This window comes from Mustela nivalis (assembly GCF_964662115.1).
Source record: "Mustela nivalis genome assembly, chromosome: 7".
In the NCBI taxonomy this organism is placed as follows: domain Eukaryota; kingdom Metazoa; phylum Chordata; class Mammalia; order Carnivora; family Mustelidae; genus Mustela; species Mustela nivalis.
Window position 1 is genome coordinate 107,929,583 of NC_139026.1, and position 19,727 is coordinate 107,949,309.

The 19,727-nt window shown below is 38.0% G+C and overlaps 1 protein-coding gene and 1 long non-coding RNA gene across 10 annotated transcripts in view; one reads left to right on the forward strand and one right to left on the reverse strand.

The window, feature by feature from the left end:
• The first annotated feature begins 1,010 nt into the window (after window positions 1–1,010).
• Window positions 1,011–7,379, forward strand: LOC309868336. Its single transcript, XR_014313640.1, has 4 exons — window positions 1,011–1,646; window positions 1,812–1,909; window positions 3,728–3,806; window positions 7,203–7,379. It is a non-coding gene; the product is annotated as an uncharacterized lncRNA (long non-coding RNA).
• Window positions 6,890–19,727, reverse strand: part of KDM5A (lysine demethylase 5A) — a 94,891-nt gene continuing 82,053 nt past the window's right edge. For 7 of the 9 annotated variants that reach the window (XM_082738013.1, XM_082738012.1, XM_082738015.1 and 4 more), the window contains 3 exons: window positions 17,633–17,853; window positions 14,732–15,142; window positions 6,890–8,193 (listed from right to left, as the gene is read on the reverse strand). In XM_082738013.1, the coding sequence (XP_082594139.1) occupies window positions 7,987–8,193; window positions 14,732–15,142; window positions 17,633–17,853 (839 nt within the window). In that variant the 3' untranslated portion in view covers window positions 6,890–7,986. Of the gene's footprint in view, window positions 8,194–8,678; window positions 8,761–14,731; window positions 15,143–17,632; window positions 17,854–19,727 lie in introns of all 9 variants that reach the window. The other 2 variants (XM_082738017.1, XM_082738016.1) reach the window with 1 other exon arrangement.

A 19,727-nucleotide genomic window follows, 5' to 3' on the forward strand; every position in this document is an offset into this window, starting at 1 on the left:
GTTCTACAGGGCCAGAGTGATGGGGAAACACCATGAGAAGACAGGCCACGCAGCCTAGGCTAAATGGAGAAGATAGAGGGTGGGATATTCAAAATAGTCTGAATATTCCCTCATCAGAGTGAACTGAAGATTGGAAAGGGAAGAGCGACTGGGGTTTCTCAAGGTCATAGAGTAAATATACTGAGAGGAAGAGATCAAAGGACAAGATGTTAAAAATCAGACTAGTATGATTAAGATCCTAGACATTAACATTTCAGAAGTAAGGCTTTTAAAATTGTTTTATTTATTTTTAGAGAGAGGGAGAGAGAAAGAGGGAAGTGGGTGGAGGTGAAGGAGGGGGGATGGGAAAGAATCTTAAGCAGACTTCACAGCCAGCATGGAGCCCAATGTAGGATTCGATCTCAGAAACCTGAGATCACGACCTGAAGGGAAATGAAGAGTCAGATGTTTAACTGACTGGGCTACCCAGGTGCCCCCAAAAAGAAATTTTTGAGTCCAACATATGGCCTTAGAATTTGTTTGCTAAATGGAGTGAAAATGATTATTGGAGATGGAGGTCCAGAAACGGTGAAGTCATCAATGATACTGCCCCGAATAACGGTAGGAATGAAGGCAGAGAGGCACATGAACCATCGAAGTCCTCCATAAATGTGGAAGAATAACCAGTGATGACAGTAATGAGGATAGATGGTGGTGCAGCTGAATATCAGAGGCCTCAATGTGTGGCACTGGCAATCAGTAACAGCATAAGCACAACAGCCCTATAACCTATCAGTTCACACCTTGTAGTAGTAAAGTGAGAAAATGAGCACCCTCAACTTGAAATAGCCCTAAGGAAATGTGGCTGAGAGCCAAGTTCCACTTAATGAAAAAGTAGGGAAGTTCACAAAAGAATAGGGAAACCAGAGTCTCAATTTTATTTATATATATATATATATATATATATATATATATATATATATTTCTATATAAAATATCTATATAATATATATATTAAAATCTCCATTTATATATATATAAAATCTCTGCACCCTTGAACTCACAAACCCAAGAGAGCCACATGCTCTACCAACTGAGCCAGCCAGGTGTCCCTCTGTAAAGCAGGAAATTGTAAGAAAGGGCCACAATGGGAACACGAATTGGGGATAGTAGGTAACAGCAATTGAATACAAGGAGAGAGGACTGATGACTGGATAGGCTTCTATCATTTATTCTTTCCTTCTTCCTTTCTTCCTTTGTTTTCTTTTATTGTAAGTGGGCTCCACACCCAACATGGGGCTTGAACTTAAAACCCCGAGATCAATACTTGAGCTGAGATCGAGAGTCAGACACGTAACCAACTGAACCACCCCAGCACCCTCCCCCTCCAGACACCAGTTTTAGATGGCAGTAATGAATTACAAAGAGGAGAAACCAAGGGTGTTAACCCAGCCTTAATGTTCCAACTGGAACTCTGATGTGTCTATGACAAAATAAATAGAAGCACTGAGCCCTGATCAAGACGAGGTGTGCTTGAACGGTTGTTCTGGGTTCCAAAGAGTATTAGTGACAACAATCTTGTGTCTCAACAAAGCTTAGCCCCCAACTCAAGAGGATGGCAGGGTTAGGCCAGAAAGACTAAAGTAGTGTACCAAGACTAAAGACCAGTGAGTGACCTACTGGTTTCAGCACAGTGCAGCCTAGTAGGGAGAGGGAAGAGGCCTTTGCTTTGAGTGGTGGAAAAATACTAAGACCAAATACCAATTCAGGAGGAGGAGTGGTACACTTAGGTCCGTCTAAACGTATCTGATACTCTCACCTTCCCTCCACAGAGTTGGGCACTGGATAGAACAGCGAGGTGCCAGTCTTGGTACTTACATAAAAGTGCCTGATAAGCTCTGCAAAATTCAGACTCAAGTGAAGACTATGGGTAAGCTCTAATATGTAAGTGACTAAGTATGTAATATTTACATTTTCTAAAAGAATACTCATTGTAGTCTGTATATTCCCTCATTAGAAGTACTGAATAGATTTATCAATAAATAGAGATTTGGACATGTCCAAAGTCCAACTGCCTCTTGAAATTCTTTAAGTTTTAGTAGGAAACATCCTTAAAAATCATCTTCTGTTTCACTCTAAGGGGAGGAGCTGTAACTTAAATGTCTTTCTATCCACACAAACTAGCCCGCACATGGTAGAAAACCCAGTCTCAAAAAAACTAATATAAGGGCGCCTAGGTGGCTCAGTTGGTTGGCCCACTGCCTTTGGCTCGGGTCATGACCCTGAAGTCCCAAGTTTAGGTCCTGCATCAGGCTCCCTGCTCAGCAGGGAGTCTGCTTCTCCCTCTGACCCTCCCCTCTCTCATGCTTTCTCACTCTCTCTCAAAATCTTTTTTAAAAAGCTAATATAAGGTCATATACAGAGCTAAAACCCATTATTTATTTGACTCCTAAATCTTTGTTCTTTACTTTATGTAATCCTAAAGTCCTCATCTTTTTGAAGTTTTTGTTCATTTGTTTTTGTAAACTACAAACAATTCTGACTTCATATTCTGGGAAACCCACCAGGGTTCCAAGGTTTACGAGCTGGATCCATTAAGCCATTTTCTAGACTTCCTGTGGTGCCTTCTTTCTCATTAATAAGATATTCAACCTAGCTCCAAAGACAAGGTTAGGAAAAATCTTTGGTAAAGAAATTTCATGGAACTTTACTACATGGAAATGTGAATTAAATCTTTCTTCCTACTAAAAGTAGTGCAGAAATATATTTCAAAGAATAAATAGGTAAAAATAAGAAATTCCAAAATCATTCTAAATTTATTCATATAATATAGTTTTTTTTCTATTTCTCTTTTCTCTCCTTGTATCAACTGCTGACTTCCCAATTAATGGCTAATGGCCAAGATTCAGTCTCTTCAACTTACTCATATCAACCACAATGCTAAGGTCCCATGAAATATTTGCTACACCGGGAAGATCCCACATTAATTCTTAAACAAAATGTGTCACTGTATAGAATTTCAGGGGTCTTCTTTTGTTGATAAGAAAAATATTTTTCAATTTAAGAGATAACCAGATTTCCCCCCCTCCTTCCCACCAATTTTCCTCACCAATACACACATATACACAGTCACATACTTCATATTTGAGGCCAACTTCACTGAAAGCAGAAACATTTTCAGCAATGCCTGTATGACCTGGTATCGTCAGCAATGAGTAAAAAATGCAATCTTTAAAGTCAGCTGCAGTTTGAACTAGCTTAGAGTATTAGGAGACCAAAATATAGTACTTCCTCATTTTCCCTCTATTACTGGTTTGCTGCAAGGAACAAACTGCTCAAGAATCACAGGCTGGGAAATGTCCATTGGTCATCGCTGGATTCTTGCTGAAAACAGAGGAGAGCTGAAATCTTCTGGAATCACTTCTTCCACTTCACACTTTCTGAAAACACTGTTCTCAGGAATAGGTTAAACACACCACTGATCAAATTATTTGAGGCCAGTATTTTATTTTATAGAGAGCAATTGCAATATTAGAAACTGCTTTGGCACAGGTTGAAAGTGGCTCTCATATACTTGCCAGTTTTCCCCAGGGATCAATACTCATGACCAAAATTGACCTTTACTTGGTTACCATTTAGAGTTGCCACCAATGTAAATGACAGAGTAGGGGGGAACCTGAGCACACACACAAAACTTCTTTTATTTTTTCAGATGTAATGCAAATAACCGTATCTAATATTCTTTCAGAAAACAAAAGAAATGGAAAACATGCTCAAAAAACAAGAAATCAAGTTATACTTTTCATAAGGCACCACCAAAAACCCTGGTAAATTAGAGTCTGTATTTAAGTGTGTCACTAACAGGTAAATAAATACGTAAGAGAATAATCAGTAGAGGGTCTTGAGGTTTACAGAAGACATTCCTGTTCAGACATCTTGGAGTATTGCAAAAGTAAGAATAAGCAGGCTCCATCTGAACCCAGCATCTCCTTTCCCAGTGCACATTATTCATTGCATAGTGGTGACTGGATATGATCCAGGCCAAGAGAAGACTGCAATTCCAAAACATATTCACATCCCATTCTTTCCTTCTCATGTTTTGAGTATCACTTGGCACATTCATATCCAAAGAAGTAATGATATGATTTAATTTTTAAAAGGGGGGTGGGGTTCAAAAGGTAAAAGACAAATCAGTTGCCTGCTTTTAAAAATTTAGCTTAACAGACCTACTGCAAAAGCAACTTTCTACACGCGTACGAAGCTAGTTCCATATGTAAACCTTTATTGAACCTGGTTTATGTGGGACTTTAACAGCTTAATTCTTTCACAATTTACAATTTTTAAATCCCACTCCAAATTGTCACTTTCTCCTTTAAAAAGCAGATAGTCCCATCGTTTGAAAGAAGGGGTTTCTCAATTTATCCTTTCATCTTCCCATTTTAAGTACTGGCTGATAGTCTCACAAATGTACTACAGAATTAAAATATTGACAAGCAGGGAGTTTCTTTTATGTGTACTGAAACTGTATCCAGAATCTTAAAATTAAGAAAAGCAAAGAAACTGACAGTTTTTTGGACACCAAAGACAAAAGCAGAGAAGAACAGAAGTGAAGCAGAGGTAAAATTATTCTAATCTTACAGGCCTGCTAGCCTTTGCTAAGATTCTGATTATTAAATAAGTACATGGTAGGCATTCACAGAATTAATGCTCATCTTCTCAATTATTCAAAGTATGATATACAGTAATTTGTAATTTTATTGAGGCACAAATTTGAATCATGCAGTGCAAAGGTGGTTTGCAGCAACTCAGGAAGGGAGCCTTAGCATCTAAATCTCAACATGGCTTTGTTGAAGTAACTATCAGTTTAAGTAAAAAAACATTTGTGGGAAGAAAATGTCCCCTCTTCTGCCAACAAGAAAGCAAACTACTAATGTTACAGTTGTAAACTTGGGGATTTGCATAGCTCCAATGACCTACCCCTTTTGAGAATGTTAAAGACTTACATAGCATTTTTTTCATTTTTCTTTCTCTAACCTTCCCAAACATAGCTATAATGAAGGCAGTAAGAAATACATTTGATAGAATTAACATATAAGTTAAAATACCAATGGTGAAAATTTGCAACTTTGGAGAGAAGGGTAAAGGAACATTTTAAATCAAGTTTTAATATAAAATGTTACAACACTGAAGAATGGAGTAAGTTGAAAGTAAGTAATTTCCTCTAATGGAAAACAATGTTTTATATTACATCAGGACATCAGCATGACTTTAAATAGATGAGTCTTAGTTCATTAAAATTACAGACTTGTGTATGTTCATTTTTCTTCCTCCCTCCCTCTCTATCCCTTTTTAAATTTTTTAAAATTAATTTCTCTCATCTGTTCTTCTCAGCCTTGGTCTAAATCTATGGTCAAGAGTCAGACCAAATCCTCTGACTTTCAAATAAATACAGAAACGCTCACAGTATCAACTAAATGATAGATTTAAGTTTCAAAATACCAGAAGGTAAACAGGGAGCTACTCATGGGGGAAGACTGCCTGGCATCTCTCTCACATCTCCAGCAGGTGAATACCATATTAAGGACATAAATTATTCCCTAAACAGCCACCTATATCCATCCACCATACTCCAGAAGCAGAGCACCTTAGCCATCTTTCTCAGCATCTTCATGCCCCTCCACTGATGGCTGAGTAAAGCTAACAGGTGACTAGGAAGAAAAATTAAATATTTTTAAATGTAGTCTACCCAGGCAGCCATCACTTAAAACTCCAATATTTTTACTCACAAGTATTTGAAGATCTTTACAGAGAGGATGAAAAGGCAAACAATATTGTGCTTTCTTTTATAACCAGATGAAATTTTTAACTAAGTAATATCTTCACACAGATTGGAAAAATGAAAACTTATGAAATTGGTTAAGAGTTACTTTGCAATATCCACTGAAATCTTAAATCATATACACACGAGGAGATCATGCACAGTGACATTTATGAACCTCTTAATAGGTCAAAATACTAAAAATGTTATATAAGATTAAGGGAAGAATGACTAAAAATTAGGTAGTATGAACCACAGAGAATGCATTTACAGAAACTGGGTTTTACAGGAAAGCTTTTGCTTTTTTGTAGTAAGATGCCTTTTGAGTTAAATCTCATACCCACTCAAACTGTAACTGGACAGTACATTTCACTTCTAGTTACTAGAAGACATTTCTTTAAAAGAGATTGGGGCCAAAAGGGAAAAGCTGTTCTCTAGGCCCACCTTGCTCCTCCCTTTTAAAAAGAAAATCAATGAATTAAGTCAAACCACAGATTTGGGACACAGGATAGTGAAGACCAAACACTTCTTTTAGGGTTTTTCTTTTTTCTTTCTTTCTTTCTTTCTTTCTTTTTTTTTTTTTTTTTTTGTCCTTTAAAAAAAGATGAGTCCCCTTCTAATAAACATTTCCATACAGCTTACCTAACACCTTAACAAGAATAGAGAACACAACAGGAGGAAAGAGGACACAGCACCATAGTTTCAAACATTCACATACAAAAACAAAACAAAACAGCCACCACAGAAATAGTAGGACCAAGTTTCCCAACAGATAGGGACAAGTTCTAACACACAAAGGAAATGTAATCTATTTGAACAAAACAACATGGAAAATCTGGTCAGGTTAGGACGGATAAGGAAGTGCTAACTCCTTGTACTACAAGGAAGGAATGGGATTTCTTTATTGAAAAGCAAAAAAGAGAAAGCAAGCCCCCAAATGGATTTTTGATGCTGAAACTCTGTCATATGCTGCTGGTAACAGTAAATATATATATTTATATATTCATATATGTGTATTAAAAAAGGAAAAAATAATCTATTTATAGAACAGTCAGTAGTCAGAGACATTTAGAAAAAAGTAAAAACAAGTCCTTTTTTCTTTTTTTAAAAATGGATTTACTAAAACAACTTTATCACCCAGAGGTGCTACAACCCCACATTCTCTGATGAAGCCATGGTGTTATTCAACAGCATCTGCTGTGGGCCACAATCAGAAATCGCCAGTGTTGGAAATAGCAGACATTGGGGTCAGGGCTGCAAGGCAAAAAGCTGTTATTTGCTGGTCTTGCTCATGGCCATGCCTGAAGCCTGGTGGTATCTGGTACTTGTGAATGAAGGTTTCCCCGAAAAGCATGCATCACTGTGTCTCCTAACATTCTGACTTGTCTTCTCTTCTCTTCTTTAGCAGGAGCCTGGATCCATGTACCTGCTCGTCTCTAAAATGCAGACCCAAGACAGCAAGACTTCTCAAAGCCAAAAAAGGGCTCCTTGACTTGAAATGAGAAAAGCTCTTCTTTCCAGAATCCAATCTAGTCAGATTTCTGAACTAGAAGACATACTCCTCTCCTTGGGAAGATAAGGGGATCTGCCTCTCACTTAGGGTTTTCTTCTTGGTATGAACACACAAGTAGCTTGGATCTAGACTCTGGCTACTACCCCATGATTAACAGGAGTTAACTCTGGCCCTGTTGCTCCCATCGTTGTATCTGTAGGGCATTATATGCCAGGTAACAGCAGAAGGGGAGTGGTACTCTCACTCCTCTCCAACTGTCCTAAGGAGAGCCAAGTCATCGGCACCTCCAGATGGTGCTGCTGCTAGGTTGTACTCCACTAACTAATACCAACTGGCCATGAGCCACATCCTACACGCCCTGATAGCATCCCAGTATATTAATGCCAACCAGAATTCTAGAGTTCAATCACATGTCTGGCTGTAAAGTAACAAACCATACTCAGAGGAGACAAATTGAAATATTGGCTGCTGTACCAAAGACACCCTCTGCATAGATGTGTTGAAGAGAATGTAGATCACACAGACCATGCAAAGAGGAAGTCAGCTCAGAGGACTTTCTCTGAAGGCCATTCGTCTTTGGAAGCAACATTCTGAGTGGATCTAAACCACTCTACTTGATGACTAAGGTCTCAACGTGGTCCATTTCTCCCCATGTCCCAGACTAACCCAGCAACTGCTAACTGGTCTCCTTAAGATCCTCCATTGGTAGTTTGTAGCTCATTATGTAGGAAGGAGGTGGTGCTTGACCTGGGCTATCTGGCCCTTGCTTCTTTGCACAGTTTATACAGATGTAATCTTCATTTTCAGCCATTTCTGGAGATACACCCACACAAACTTGATGAAACCACTCATCACAGCCACCATCACATTGTACCCAGTCTACCTGTAGGAGACAAGATTGGGGAATGTTTAGGTTACATAAACATTAAGCCTCAGCGGGAAAAAAAATTATATCAACAACAAACAAAAAACAAAGAGCTTTCTTGGCTTAAATGATAGCAAATAATTGGGACGTCCAGAGACAGACAATGACTTCTTATGGGGCTACTTTTTAAAGACAGGAATTGGGAAGTTAATACCCCCAAATTCTATTTTACCATAGTATGTCCACAAAATTGGGCCTCTTAGGTACTCCATTACCTCATAATTACCCGGGGCTCCTTTTGAGGTAAAAACATATTTGAGAAAAACTTGACAAAAAAGAAACTTCTAATAGAGCAGCCAAGTAGTTTTAGCTATTAACAATTTCTAGGCTCTAAGACAATGCAATTATTGATCAAGAAAGGAAGAATACAACAATGTGAAGGCAATCCTGTGTATTAGCTTTATTTCAAAGAGATAAGCCAAAGTACTAAGAGCATTAAATACCTTTTTAGAAAAGCAGTCACATAGGCCACTTTTAAAACTAATATTTTTTATTCTTCTCTTCTTCCGTTACAAATACAACTCCCTATAAAAAGTTAGCAAATATCAGAGGTCAAATCTTACAAATTATCCAATTAAAACAGTCAAAGTCACAGGTCAATAGATTACTCTGGGGTTTCAAATTAGAGTCTGTATAACTGATAGGTCAGTAGTGGACACTAAGCAAACTTTGACCCTCCAGAGAATATTGTGAGGCTAGACAACGACTGTAGTTTGGTGACTTTAAGCCTTGGGCCTAGAGATAACAAGAAAGTGATCTGGGGCTTTTGTATTTGGAGGGTGATTGTTGGTAGTTTTTATAGCTGATGTCACAGCAGATGAGTACATTTAAGATTAAAAGAGCTACTCCTCAGTATGAAGTGGATCATCTCACTGGCAACTTACAAAGCCACTTACAACACTGGGCTCTGCCAGTTTTCAGAACAAAGAGGCATGAACGGGTATAATAGGTACCTCAGTGCAGCTTATGAGAAAGAAGAGAAGGAGGTTTTGGCTACGTAAATAAGTGTCAGGGAAAGGGCATAGTTTCCAAAATTAGGTAAGAATTATCAAAATGATGATATTCATATTAGTGGTTTTATGACTATGATTTAGCATGGGAAAAATCATTGGTCAAAATAATCTTTCTGCTTCTACTGTTCTTATTCTAGAGTTCCAGATCTTAAGAGATGGTGTTGTGCCAAATGAAGACTACTGAATTCAGTCACAAGTTTTGAGTTCTGATATGTATATGGGTTGAGGCTAATAATTTAATCTCATTAAGGCTCAATTTCTTCATCTGCAAAATGGAGATAACATCTTGTTTACAGAATTACTTAGAGGAAGAAATGAAATAGTATATGGCAAAACAGCTAGTTCACTGCCTAGGACACTGGAGGCATTTTTTAAGATCACGATTTCATGGCTCATTACCTTATCTTACACAAAAAGCATTTTGCACCTTGGATAACTGCCTACAGCACTGTTTCTCAAAATGTGTAGAGCACTTGCATAGAATTACCTATTGTGTTTGTTAGAAGTGTGGCTGAGACCCATCCCAAACCTACAGCCTCAGAATATCTTAGGGGTACAAGCCAGAAGACTACATTTTCCATCAGATTCTAGGTAATTATATACCCTAAATCTGATCGTCCCTGGCACTCTGTGATACTGTTTGCTAGTAAATTCACAGCCATTTAACAACTTGTCCTAAAACAAATCCTTTTTTTTGTTCTGAAGTTGTTTATGTAATATTTAGCTTCTGAAGTCTGTGTAGTAAAGAAAATTGATCAAAATGTTCCTATTGCAGCAAACTAGTACGTGAAAGACAGAAAGGGGAGATAAACGACTTCTGGGCAACAAACTAAAACTACAGGTAGTACAGCTATGAAGATTTACAAAATGCCAATCTGATGGTAAGTGCTTTGGCTCTTTGAGCTGGTAAAGAGAACTGGGAAGATGGTCTGTTTCTCTGAGCTGCCCAAATTTCACGTATTGCCCTCTTTATGATGCCACCCTGAACCAAGAGACAACTCTACTCCTACCTCCAACCCTCTTACTCCAGTCCAGTCCTCAGTCATGCTAATCCACAGAATAAGAAATTTCCTAATTTATCAGTTATCTGCTGCCAAGAAAAGCAGTTCCATGTTTCTTAAAATCTAATTCTTCACTACACTCACTGGGTTCCAGGTTTCCTCAAATTAAATCTGCCAACCTCTCGCAAGTAAGGAAGACATGTTCTCTTTTGTGATTTTGGCTAGCGATCCATTCCTAAGCCTAGCTCTCCCACCATTCCAAAAAAGTATAAACTTTTCTTGAGATATTCACCAGTACACAGATTCTACCCCAGCCTATGGATTACGTAACAGTTCACTTCAATAATCGAGCAGGGGAAAAAAAACCCAGTTCTTCCCTTACAAGTATCTTATTATTATTATTTTTTAAAGATTTTATATATTAATTTGACAGAGAGAAATCACAAGTAGATGGAGAGGCAGCCAGAGAGAGAGAGAGAGAGAGGGAAGCAGGCTCCCTGCCGAGCAGAGAGCCCGATGCGGGACTCGATCCCAGGACCCTGAGATCATGACCTGAGCTGAAGGCAGCGGCTTAACCCACTGAGCCACCCAGGCGCCCCTTATTATTATTTTTAATCACATTCACATACTAACAACCAAATCCAGTGCTATTTTTGTTTGAAAAGGCCCACTGGATCATAAAGCAAACTGAAGTCTGGAATGTCAGTGGAATGATTTCTGACACAGGGGCAACAGAGTATATAGTGCCTGAAGACACAAGAACACAGAATGTGGCTGACTGCATATTAAGTTCTAACAGTCACTTCCCCTTTCATTATTTTCAAAAGAGCTACTTATCAAATCACAAAAATAATAATTAAAAAACTTCAAAGCTATAAGTTGTTCACATCTCAAAGGACAAGAGATTTAGAAGTATAGTACAAACAGGCTAGCAGCTCGATTTGGGGAAATTTAAAAAAAGAAATATGGTAAATACAAGAAATAATGTTAATTTGGCATGTTTTGCTATATGGTTTGGAATTTACCCTTAAAAATATCTTGTTCACTTTGCAGAGCATACTACTGCACTGGGGAAAAAAGAAAGCCTGGAGAGGTAGTGATATTCTTAGCTTAGTTCCCCTTACTGAGCTTTTATTATTTTGGCATTCAACTCTACTTCACCCAAGATTCCTTGCGAAAACCAGATACAAAAAACTAAAACAATTTATTCAAAGTACAATATAACAATGTTCAGAATCCTTGTGTTTATTTTTTTGGTGCTCTCAACATTAAGGGACCAAGCTTCCTAGCCAGCCCAAGATTGATATTTCCCAAGACACAGGAATTTCACTGCTAAAATTAAGAAAATCCAGGCAAATTGGAACAATTGGTTAGCCTATTTCCACGTCACCATAATTTGTGTGTGTGTGTGTGTGTGTGTGTGTGTATTGCACACACACTCAGGGTAATCCAACCTTTGATTATCTGTGCTTTTAAAAAGAGATATGAACTAGTAACACAAACACTATAGCTGAGGCATCACCATGAAAATCTTTTAAAATGAAAATAACAATAAATGTGAGAGACACAGGCTTATAAACTTAATCTCTATTTACCATCCCAAACTTCTTACGGAAGTGGTAATGGGTATGGAAAAGGCCCACAGGAAGAGTTTGGTCTAAAAAAAAAAAAAAGGAAAAAAGTCTATTTTCCTAAATAAGATGATTAAGTATTTACTCTATACAGAAGAAAAGTTACCTAAATATTAGCTTGAAAGAGTTTGCTCCTTCAAGTTAACTTGTTTTACTCTTGGTAACAGTTAAGAATGAATGAAAGGGGCAGACCTCAGGGAGAAAAAGATTCTGAACCTTAAAACTAATTTTTTGAAAATACTCATTTTTTTTAATTAATTTCACCTTGAGGTTAATTTGACAATGATGGAAGAGACAGTTTTTTCTAAAGCCCTTTACAGTATTATTCTGAAAACGTTTTTCTTTTCTCTTTCTAAAACATCCTGAAATTGAGCCTACATATATTCAGGTAGCCCTTCAAAGTCTTCTCAGTCTGCACGTTTTTGGGGAAAAGGAATATTATTACTGGTTAGAAAAATGGTAAATGTACATTTACCTAAATATGAATAAACTCAAGAAGTTATTTTTGCTGCATGACATTTAAGGAGCACAGACTTCTCTCAAAACATTCTTTTCTTATCATTTAGTTCTGAAGATATGTGTCATGCATGTTTTCTTAGAGAAATACTATACTTCACATTGAGAAAGTTGTAAGATTCTTTTACAAAGCAGTTAAAGAAATACACCTTTTATTTAGTAAAACTAGTGCTGAGAACAAACCTAGAGAACCATAAATACTGCAAAAACAGCAACAAGAGGCAAAATGTTTACAATCTGAAATAATTTGTTTAAAATTAAACACATTACAGAAATACAACATTTACTAAGTTTCTTTTATGTAGGATGATGACAGGTTCAGATATACCTTCCTCACTTTTGCATGTGCTTGAACAGTTTGAAACAGACATTTTATCTGCATGTTCAGCTAAGTCTCCTTTTGTTCTATTAAGAAAACTTTGTAGGTTTTAAAAGATACCTTTAATGTTAGGAGCAAATCTTAAGGCTCATTTAAAAATAACCATCACATTTTAACACTGCATTTTGTTAGCAAGTACTTTCATAGAGATTATCTCCTCTTATTCTCATAACCCTGAGAATATGCAGGGCATGTGTTAACAATTTCATAGCAGATGAGGGAAAAAAACTTCCTGTAGTGTTTATATGCTACAGGAAGATAACAGATGACCTGAGCGATATTTAAAATGCTGAGCAGAGGAGAGGGAAAAGATTACTAAGTGAAAAGGTGAAAAAAGAGAGAGCAAAAGGTTCGTGATGGATATAAACATTGTAGGAAGGATGACAGGAAAACTTGAAAAAGAAACACCACTTCTTGCTGCCAGTCTAATACTACCACAAAATCAGTTAGAAAAGAAACAAAGGGATAAGGTTCTGCCAACACTAAGCTGCCAATACTTCAGTACCCAAAGAGAAACAGCCTTTCATCAGCCTCTTTACTGAACAAATTCAGATGAGAATAAATTTAAAATGAAAGAAAAATACAAACACACCTATAATGTAGCTACTAAAATACTTTAAAAATGTTTATAAAATAGAAACATATTTATGAAATCAATAAAGATACAAAAGTGAGAGACAGTATGACATGATATAAAATAAACTATATGGAAAAAGGACTAGAAGAAAACACACTAAAGTATGTATAGGTATTGTCCCTGGAAGGTTAGACTATGGGGATATGTTTCTTACCAAAATATATTCATTTTCCAAAAATAAGTGGAAAACAGTAAGTATAATTTAAGTCTAAGTGTCATTTAGTTTTGGAATGTTTTTGTACTTATATCTTAATTATCGGTAGGATGGGGATGAAGAAAACCTGGTCTCAGGAGGGAAACCTCGGTTCTACTTTTGGCTTTGTACTACTTAGCACTGTGACTTTGGTCACATTATTTATCTTCACTGAGTCCTGGTTTCATCATTTGTAAAATGAAGACCCTGAACAAGGTGACCTCTTCAAGCTCTAACACGTATTTGAGGAGGGAAATAAGGGAGTACTGATGCAGTTATATTTATTCTGTTCATATATTCAAATTGAGGAGGTAATAAAATTTTAAATATCAAGTGGTATAATGAGCAAAATAAAATTAAAACTATGAATTACTAATCTGGATGGGAACCATAACAGATGTCTCCAGTCATTCAATGAACTGGGATTTTTCACAAAATCTATCCATCTTTCTCAAAAATTCTTAACATCAGTATTACCTAAAAGAACAGCCATCATGTAATAACTATACTTAAAATTTAGGGCCAAAACTTTTAAAATAGTATCTTCAAAGGTCTTAATTATTTTTTGCAAGGTGTCTGGAAAAAATCTCATTCCATTTTAGAAGAATGCAGATAGGCCTGAGTGTGTGTAAGACAGACCAAAAGTGAAGCTTTAACCCCTTAGTTTTAGGACTTTAGAACAAAAATTTTAACACAATTTGCCAGAGCTTTTAAAACACTGGCTCAGAATGTTTTGAGGCCACCGTGACTAACTAACTGACAAGGTATTTAGTTCTCTGAGTCACCCTACAGGGAAGGCAAAAGGACTCAAGGACTACACTGAACCCCGCTATGCCAACCACACATGAAATGCACGGCTACCCAGGGTTATCACATAGCTTCTCTCTGCTCTGGTCTTCTTATGTTCACCAGGTACATGATTTTTAAAGCACAACATTTCTTCCATTAAGCACACTGACCTAAGAGCCTCATAATGAAAAACAGTTTATAGAAACTGTAGAAAACATATTCTGCTGGAAGCCCAAATCCTGGAATCAAAACCAGGTTCTCATGACATCAGGCTTCTGTCTCGCGACTACTGCTCCTTGGCCTCTCCCCCAGGGGGGTGGATACAGTTAGAGCTCACCTTGTCCTTGCAGGGCCGCTGGCAGTTCTGCGCGGCACACACGGCATTTTCGTCATCAGACTCCTCTGCTCCAGACCAGTCGTACTTTGAGGGGATGTCCAGCACCTTTTTCTCTCTCTTCTTCTCAGTAGTCTCTTTCACAAGGTCAACTTTGGCTGCAGCAGCCTTCTCCTTCTTTTTCTTTCTCTCTTCTTCCTTTGCCAATTTCTTGGCCAGTTTATTCAGCTCCTTTGATTTTTCTGCACTTAGTTTTAATTTCTTCTTTTTAGGTTTATCCATTTTCTTTAACTCCTTGGACTTCTGTTTTCCTTCTCCAAATAGTTGTTCTACTTTTTCTAACTTCCGTTTCCGTTTCTTCTCTGAAGAGTCTTTTCCTTTTATTTTTAATGGTTTCTCTTCCATGCTGTCATCCTTCAACAATATCAAATTAGAAAGAATTTTAAAGCAAGACATTTAAAAAAGTTTTATTCTCTTGTAGGAGGTACCTTGAATAGACAACTTCACAGAGACAGAAAGACAAGAGAGGTTACCAAGGGCTAAAGGAAGGAGAAATGGGACTTGCTGCTTAATGGGTGTGGGGGTTCTGTTTGGGATAATTCAAAAGTTCTGGAAATGCACAATGGCAATAGTGTAACACCGTAAATGCCATTAGTGACAAGTGAACCATATACTTAAAATGGATGAAAATGGAAGATTTTATGTTGGGTACATTAGAACACAATATATGTTATAAAGAGGGGCGCCTGGGTGGCTCAGCAGGCTAAAGCGGCTGCCTTCGGCTCAGGTCATGATCTCAGGGTCCTGGGATAGAGCCCCGCATTGGGCTTTCTGCTCAGCAGGGAGCCTGCTTCCCTCTCTCTCTCTCTCTGCCTGCCTCTCTGCCTACTTGTGATCTCTCTCTCTCTGTCAAATAAATAAATAAAATCTTTAAAAAAAAATGTTATAAAGATATTTAAAAGACATTTTAAGAAAACAAATGTAATAGGGGTGCCTGGGTGGCTCAGTGGGTTAAGCTGCTGCCTTTGGCTCAGGTCATGATCTCAGGGTCCTGGGATCAAGTCCCGCATTGGGCTCTCTGCTCGGCAGGGAGCCTGTTTCCCTCTCTCTCTCTGCCTGCCTCTCTGCCTACTTGTGTGATCTCTCTCTCTGTGTCAAAGAAATAAATGAAATCTTAAAAAAAAAAAATGTAATATTCAATAAAAACAGAAAATAAAGAAAAGCCTGTAGAAAACATGTGACTTTAGCTTAATAGGGAAAAAAGATCATTGTTAGCCTATATCAGTATATGTGTAGCACCTCTAATTGAGATAAAACATATATATAAAGCTAAAAGTATTAAATGTAATAATTTTCTTGGTCTTCACTTAGCACTACGACAGTTCATTAACTCATAATTCCCAATGGCTAAGAAGTTATTAAAATTGTTGGCAAGACAAAAAACTGTATCCATGATCTCACTACATATAGTGACTCTGGCAAGGGCTAGAGATGTTGATGTGACAAAGCAAAAAAAACCCGTATTTTTCAATTTTCTAATATTCCAATTTCTACTATCTGCCGATGTAATACACATTAAAATTTAAAAAAATTTTTAAGGATTCTATATTTATTTGAGGAGGGGAGAGAGAGAGGGAGTGCATGAGAATGGGGGAGGGGCAGAGGGAAAGAACCCCACACAGACTCCCTGCTGAGCACAAAGCCCAGTGCAGTGCTGGATCCCACAACCCTTCGATCACAACCTGAGCTGAAAACAAGAGTCAGGATGCTTAACTGACTGAGCCACCCAGGTGCCCCAGCATTAAAAATTTTTAATAGTGAAAGTGTGTCTAGCACACTTTCAGAAGAGGAGGAGGTAGAAAAATAAATAGTGAAACATGTACGCTTGTAATTAAATACCACCTGAGAATTCATTTTGTGACATATTTGAGACTGAAAAATCTTTGATGAGAACCTAAGAAACTACAGAATGCAGAACACTGCATTATAAATGTCTTAAGTCTACCACATCTCAAACTACGTATTTACCTTCTCAATAGTCTGTTTGCTTATGTGTAAAATAAAGAGGATCAGATGAGATAATGGATGTGAAGGAAACCCTTTGTATTTTGGAAAACAATCTAAATCAGGCTACCTTTAATCTGAATTCCAAACCAAAAGCTAACTATCATCTGCCAAGTTTATCTGTATCAACTGTTGGTGACACCGTATCATTCCACTGCATCAAAGTAAGTAATGGAAAAGAATAATGAAAAGAATACTCGAAGTGAAATGCCCAGTTGGAATCCAGGTCTGTTTTTAATAAATGTGTGGCCTAGGCAAGTTTCCACATCTCTGACCCTTTATTAATATGTAGAAATAGGTCTATCCTTTTCTCTCATCCATTCAGGATTATTTATACTGAGGATAGAATGAGATCATGGATATAAAAACACTATATAAACTGCAAACTGCTCTTTAAGTATTAATATATGAATGCAGACTTTCTTTCCCACTCCAATCTGCTGTTTAACCCTCCCCTCTTGTTCCCTTGTGCCTCCCCTATTGAGCCCTCCCCTTGCCTTTTTTTTTCCACCTGAATTTTCTTCTTCCACCTTCTTTTTTGGGCCTTTCAACAGTGGGAGTATGGGCTAAGGATGTTGTTCCTTCCTTAGGAGAAAAACTAAGAGTTTTCAGTATCCTCCATTCTTTTTAGTGGAAATGGTGTTTGGTTCCCCCCCAAAATATTACATAAAATCGCAATTAGACCATAAAGCAGAATTACATTTGGCTTAATAGGAAAGGAGGACAGCCATAGTACTACCCACTCAGCCATCCCCATTCTGGCATATGTGGCACCTCCAAAGAACCAAGGCATTCTAAAAAATTTTAAAACCACTGTTTAAGTAAGCTTTAACTCCTTGCCTCCATGATATGCAGGAATCTGTCTTCAGAGGGTGGGTGTGTGGCCTGCAAAATCCGCCAAATGTGTTGAGTCTCATCCAGAGATACTTCTAGGAGATCTCCAACCATCATAAGTTCTTCTAGCTGGGCTTTAGCTCCAGGTGACAACTCTAATACTGGAGGTTCCAAACTTCGGGGCACCAAAGGGCTCTTCCGAGGTTGTTTCCTTGGGGTGCTAGAACCTTTCCAATAAGACAAAATAAGACAAAACAAAAAATGAAAACCATGGAAAAAATATGTCATGTTTCGAAAGTAAGTATTTAAGAGAATAGTCCCTCCTCCTCCAGTACTTACTCTAGATATCTGAATTCACTGTATCCATATGAAAGTGAAAATGAAATCTTCAAAAAAAATACAAAACAGAAAGATCCAGAATTCTAATGCCCACTCTAAAAAATTAGTTGAGAGTAAAAAATTGGGGGGCACCTGGTGGCTCAGTGGCTTGAAGCCTCTGCCTTCGACTCGGGTCATGGTCCCAGGGTCCTGGGATAGAGCCCCGAATCAGGCTCTCTGCTCAGCAGGGGGCCTGCTTCCCCCTCTCTCTTTGCCTGCCTCTCTGCCTACCTGTGATCTCTGTCCGTCAAATAAATAAATAAAAATCTTTTAAAAAAAATTGGTTCCTTATTGATTCTTTAGTCTGTGACTGACAGTGGAAGGAGAATGGGAAAGAATCTCTTATTTTTTCTCCACTTTAGAGGGGACCAAAAGATTAAGCACATGAGGTGCCCTATAAAAATAAGCTGCTATCCTCCTGATAAACCAACAGTAATATGCCACTCCGTAAGATCCTAAATTTTACTATGAAAAGAGAAACACCCTTTACTTCTCAGACATGTGACCTAAAGCAGTGTGATATATTTTCAATGGGGAAAAGCAAAGTAGACATTGAGGGCAATTATCTACCAAGGAAGAGGAATTCCCTAACACTTCACACTTTCCAAAACAAGAATGAATATTCTCAAAAAGCGACAAGCTCCTCGACAAGTGGTAATGAACAAATAGAGGCCTATCAGAGATTTTATATAAACAGAGATGGCACTAGAAGGCCTCTAAGGTTCTTACTAGGATTCAATAATTCCATGTAACTTTTTTTAGGTTACCACCTAGTAACATAAAGTACACACAAAGACTTAGCTTTTCTTTCTTTTTTTTTTTTTTTTAAAGATTTTATTTATTTGACAGACAGAGATCACAAGTAGGGGGAGAGGCAGGCAAAGAGAGAGAGGGGGAAACAGGCTCCCCACTGAGCAGAGAGCCCAATGGTGGCTGGATCCCAGGACCCTGGGGTCATGACTTGAGCTGAAGGCAGAGGCTTAACCCACTGAGCCGTCCAGCACCCGGAGACTTAGCTTTTCTTAATCAAAATCGCATTTTCAGGTTTTACAAGCATTTCATGGCCAGGATGTACATTTAAGAGGGATTCATAGTCTGGAGCGCCTGAGTGGCACAGCTGCTTAAGCATCCAACTCTTGATTTTGGTTCAGGTCATGATCTCAGGATTGCTGAGATCACGCCCAGAGTCAGGCTCTGCCCTGATCCAGCCACCATTGGGCTCTCTGCTCAGTGGGGAGCCTGTTTCCCCCTTTCTCTCTTTGCCTGCCTCTCCCCCTACTTGTGATCTCTGTCTGTCAAATAAATAAAATCTTAAAAAAAAAAAAAAAGAAAAGCTAAGTCTTTGTGTGTACTTTATGTATGAGGTCTGCTTGAAATTCTCTCTCCCTCTTCCTCTGGCCCCTCCTGCTCCCTCTTTCTAAAATAAATAACATTAAAAAAAAAATTTAAAAAGAGGGATTCATAGCCTTAATACAATGTTTCCTCTCCCTGGTTTCAGGTATATCTTTTTTTTTTTTTTAAGATTTTATTTGTTTGAGAGAGAGGACAGAGATAGCAAGAGAGAATAAGAGCAGGTAGGAGGAGAAGCAGGCTCCCTGCTGAGCAAGGAGCCTAATGCATGGCTCGATCCCAGGATCCCAGGATCATGACCGGAGCTGAAGGCAGACGCTTAACCAACTGAACCACCTAGGCACCCCTCAGGTATATCTTCTTTACACTGTTT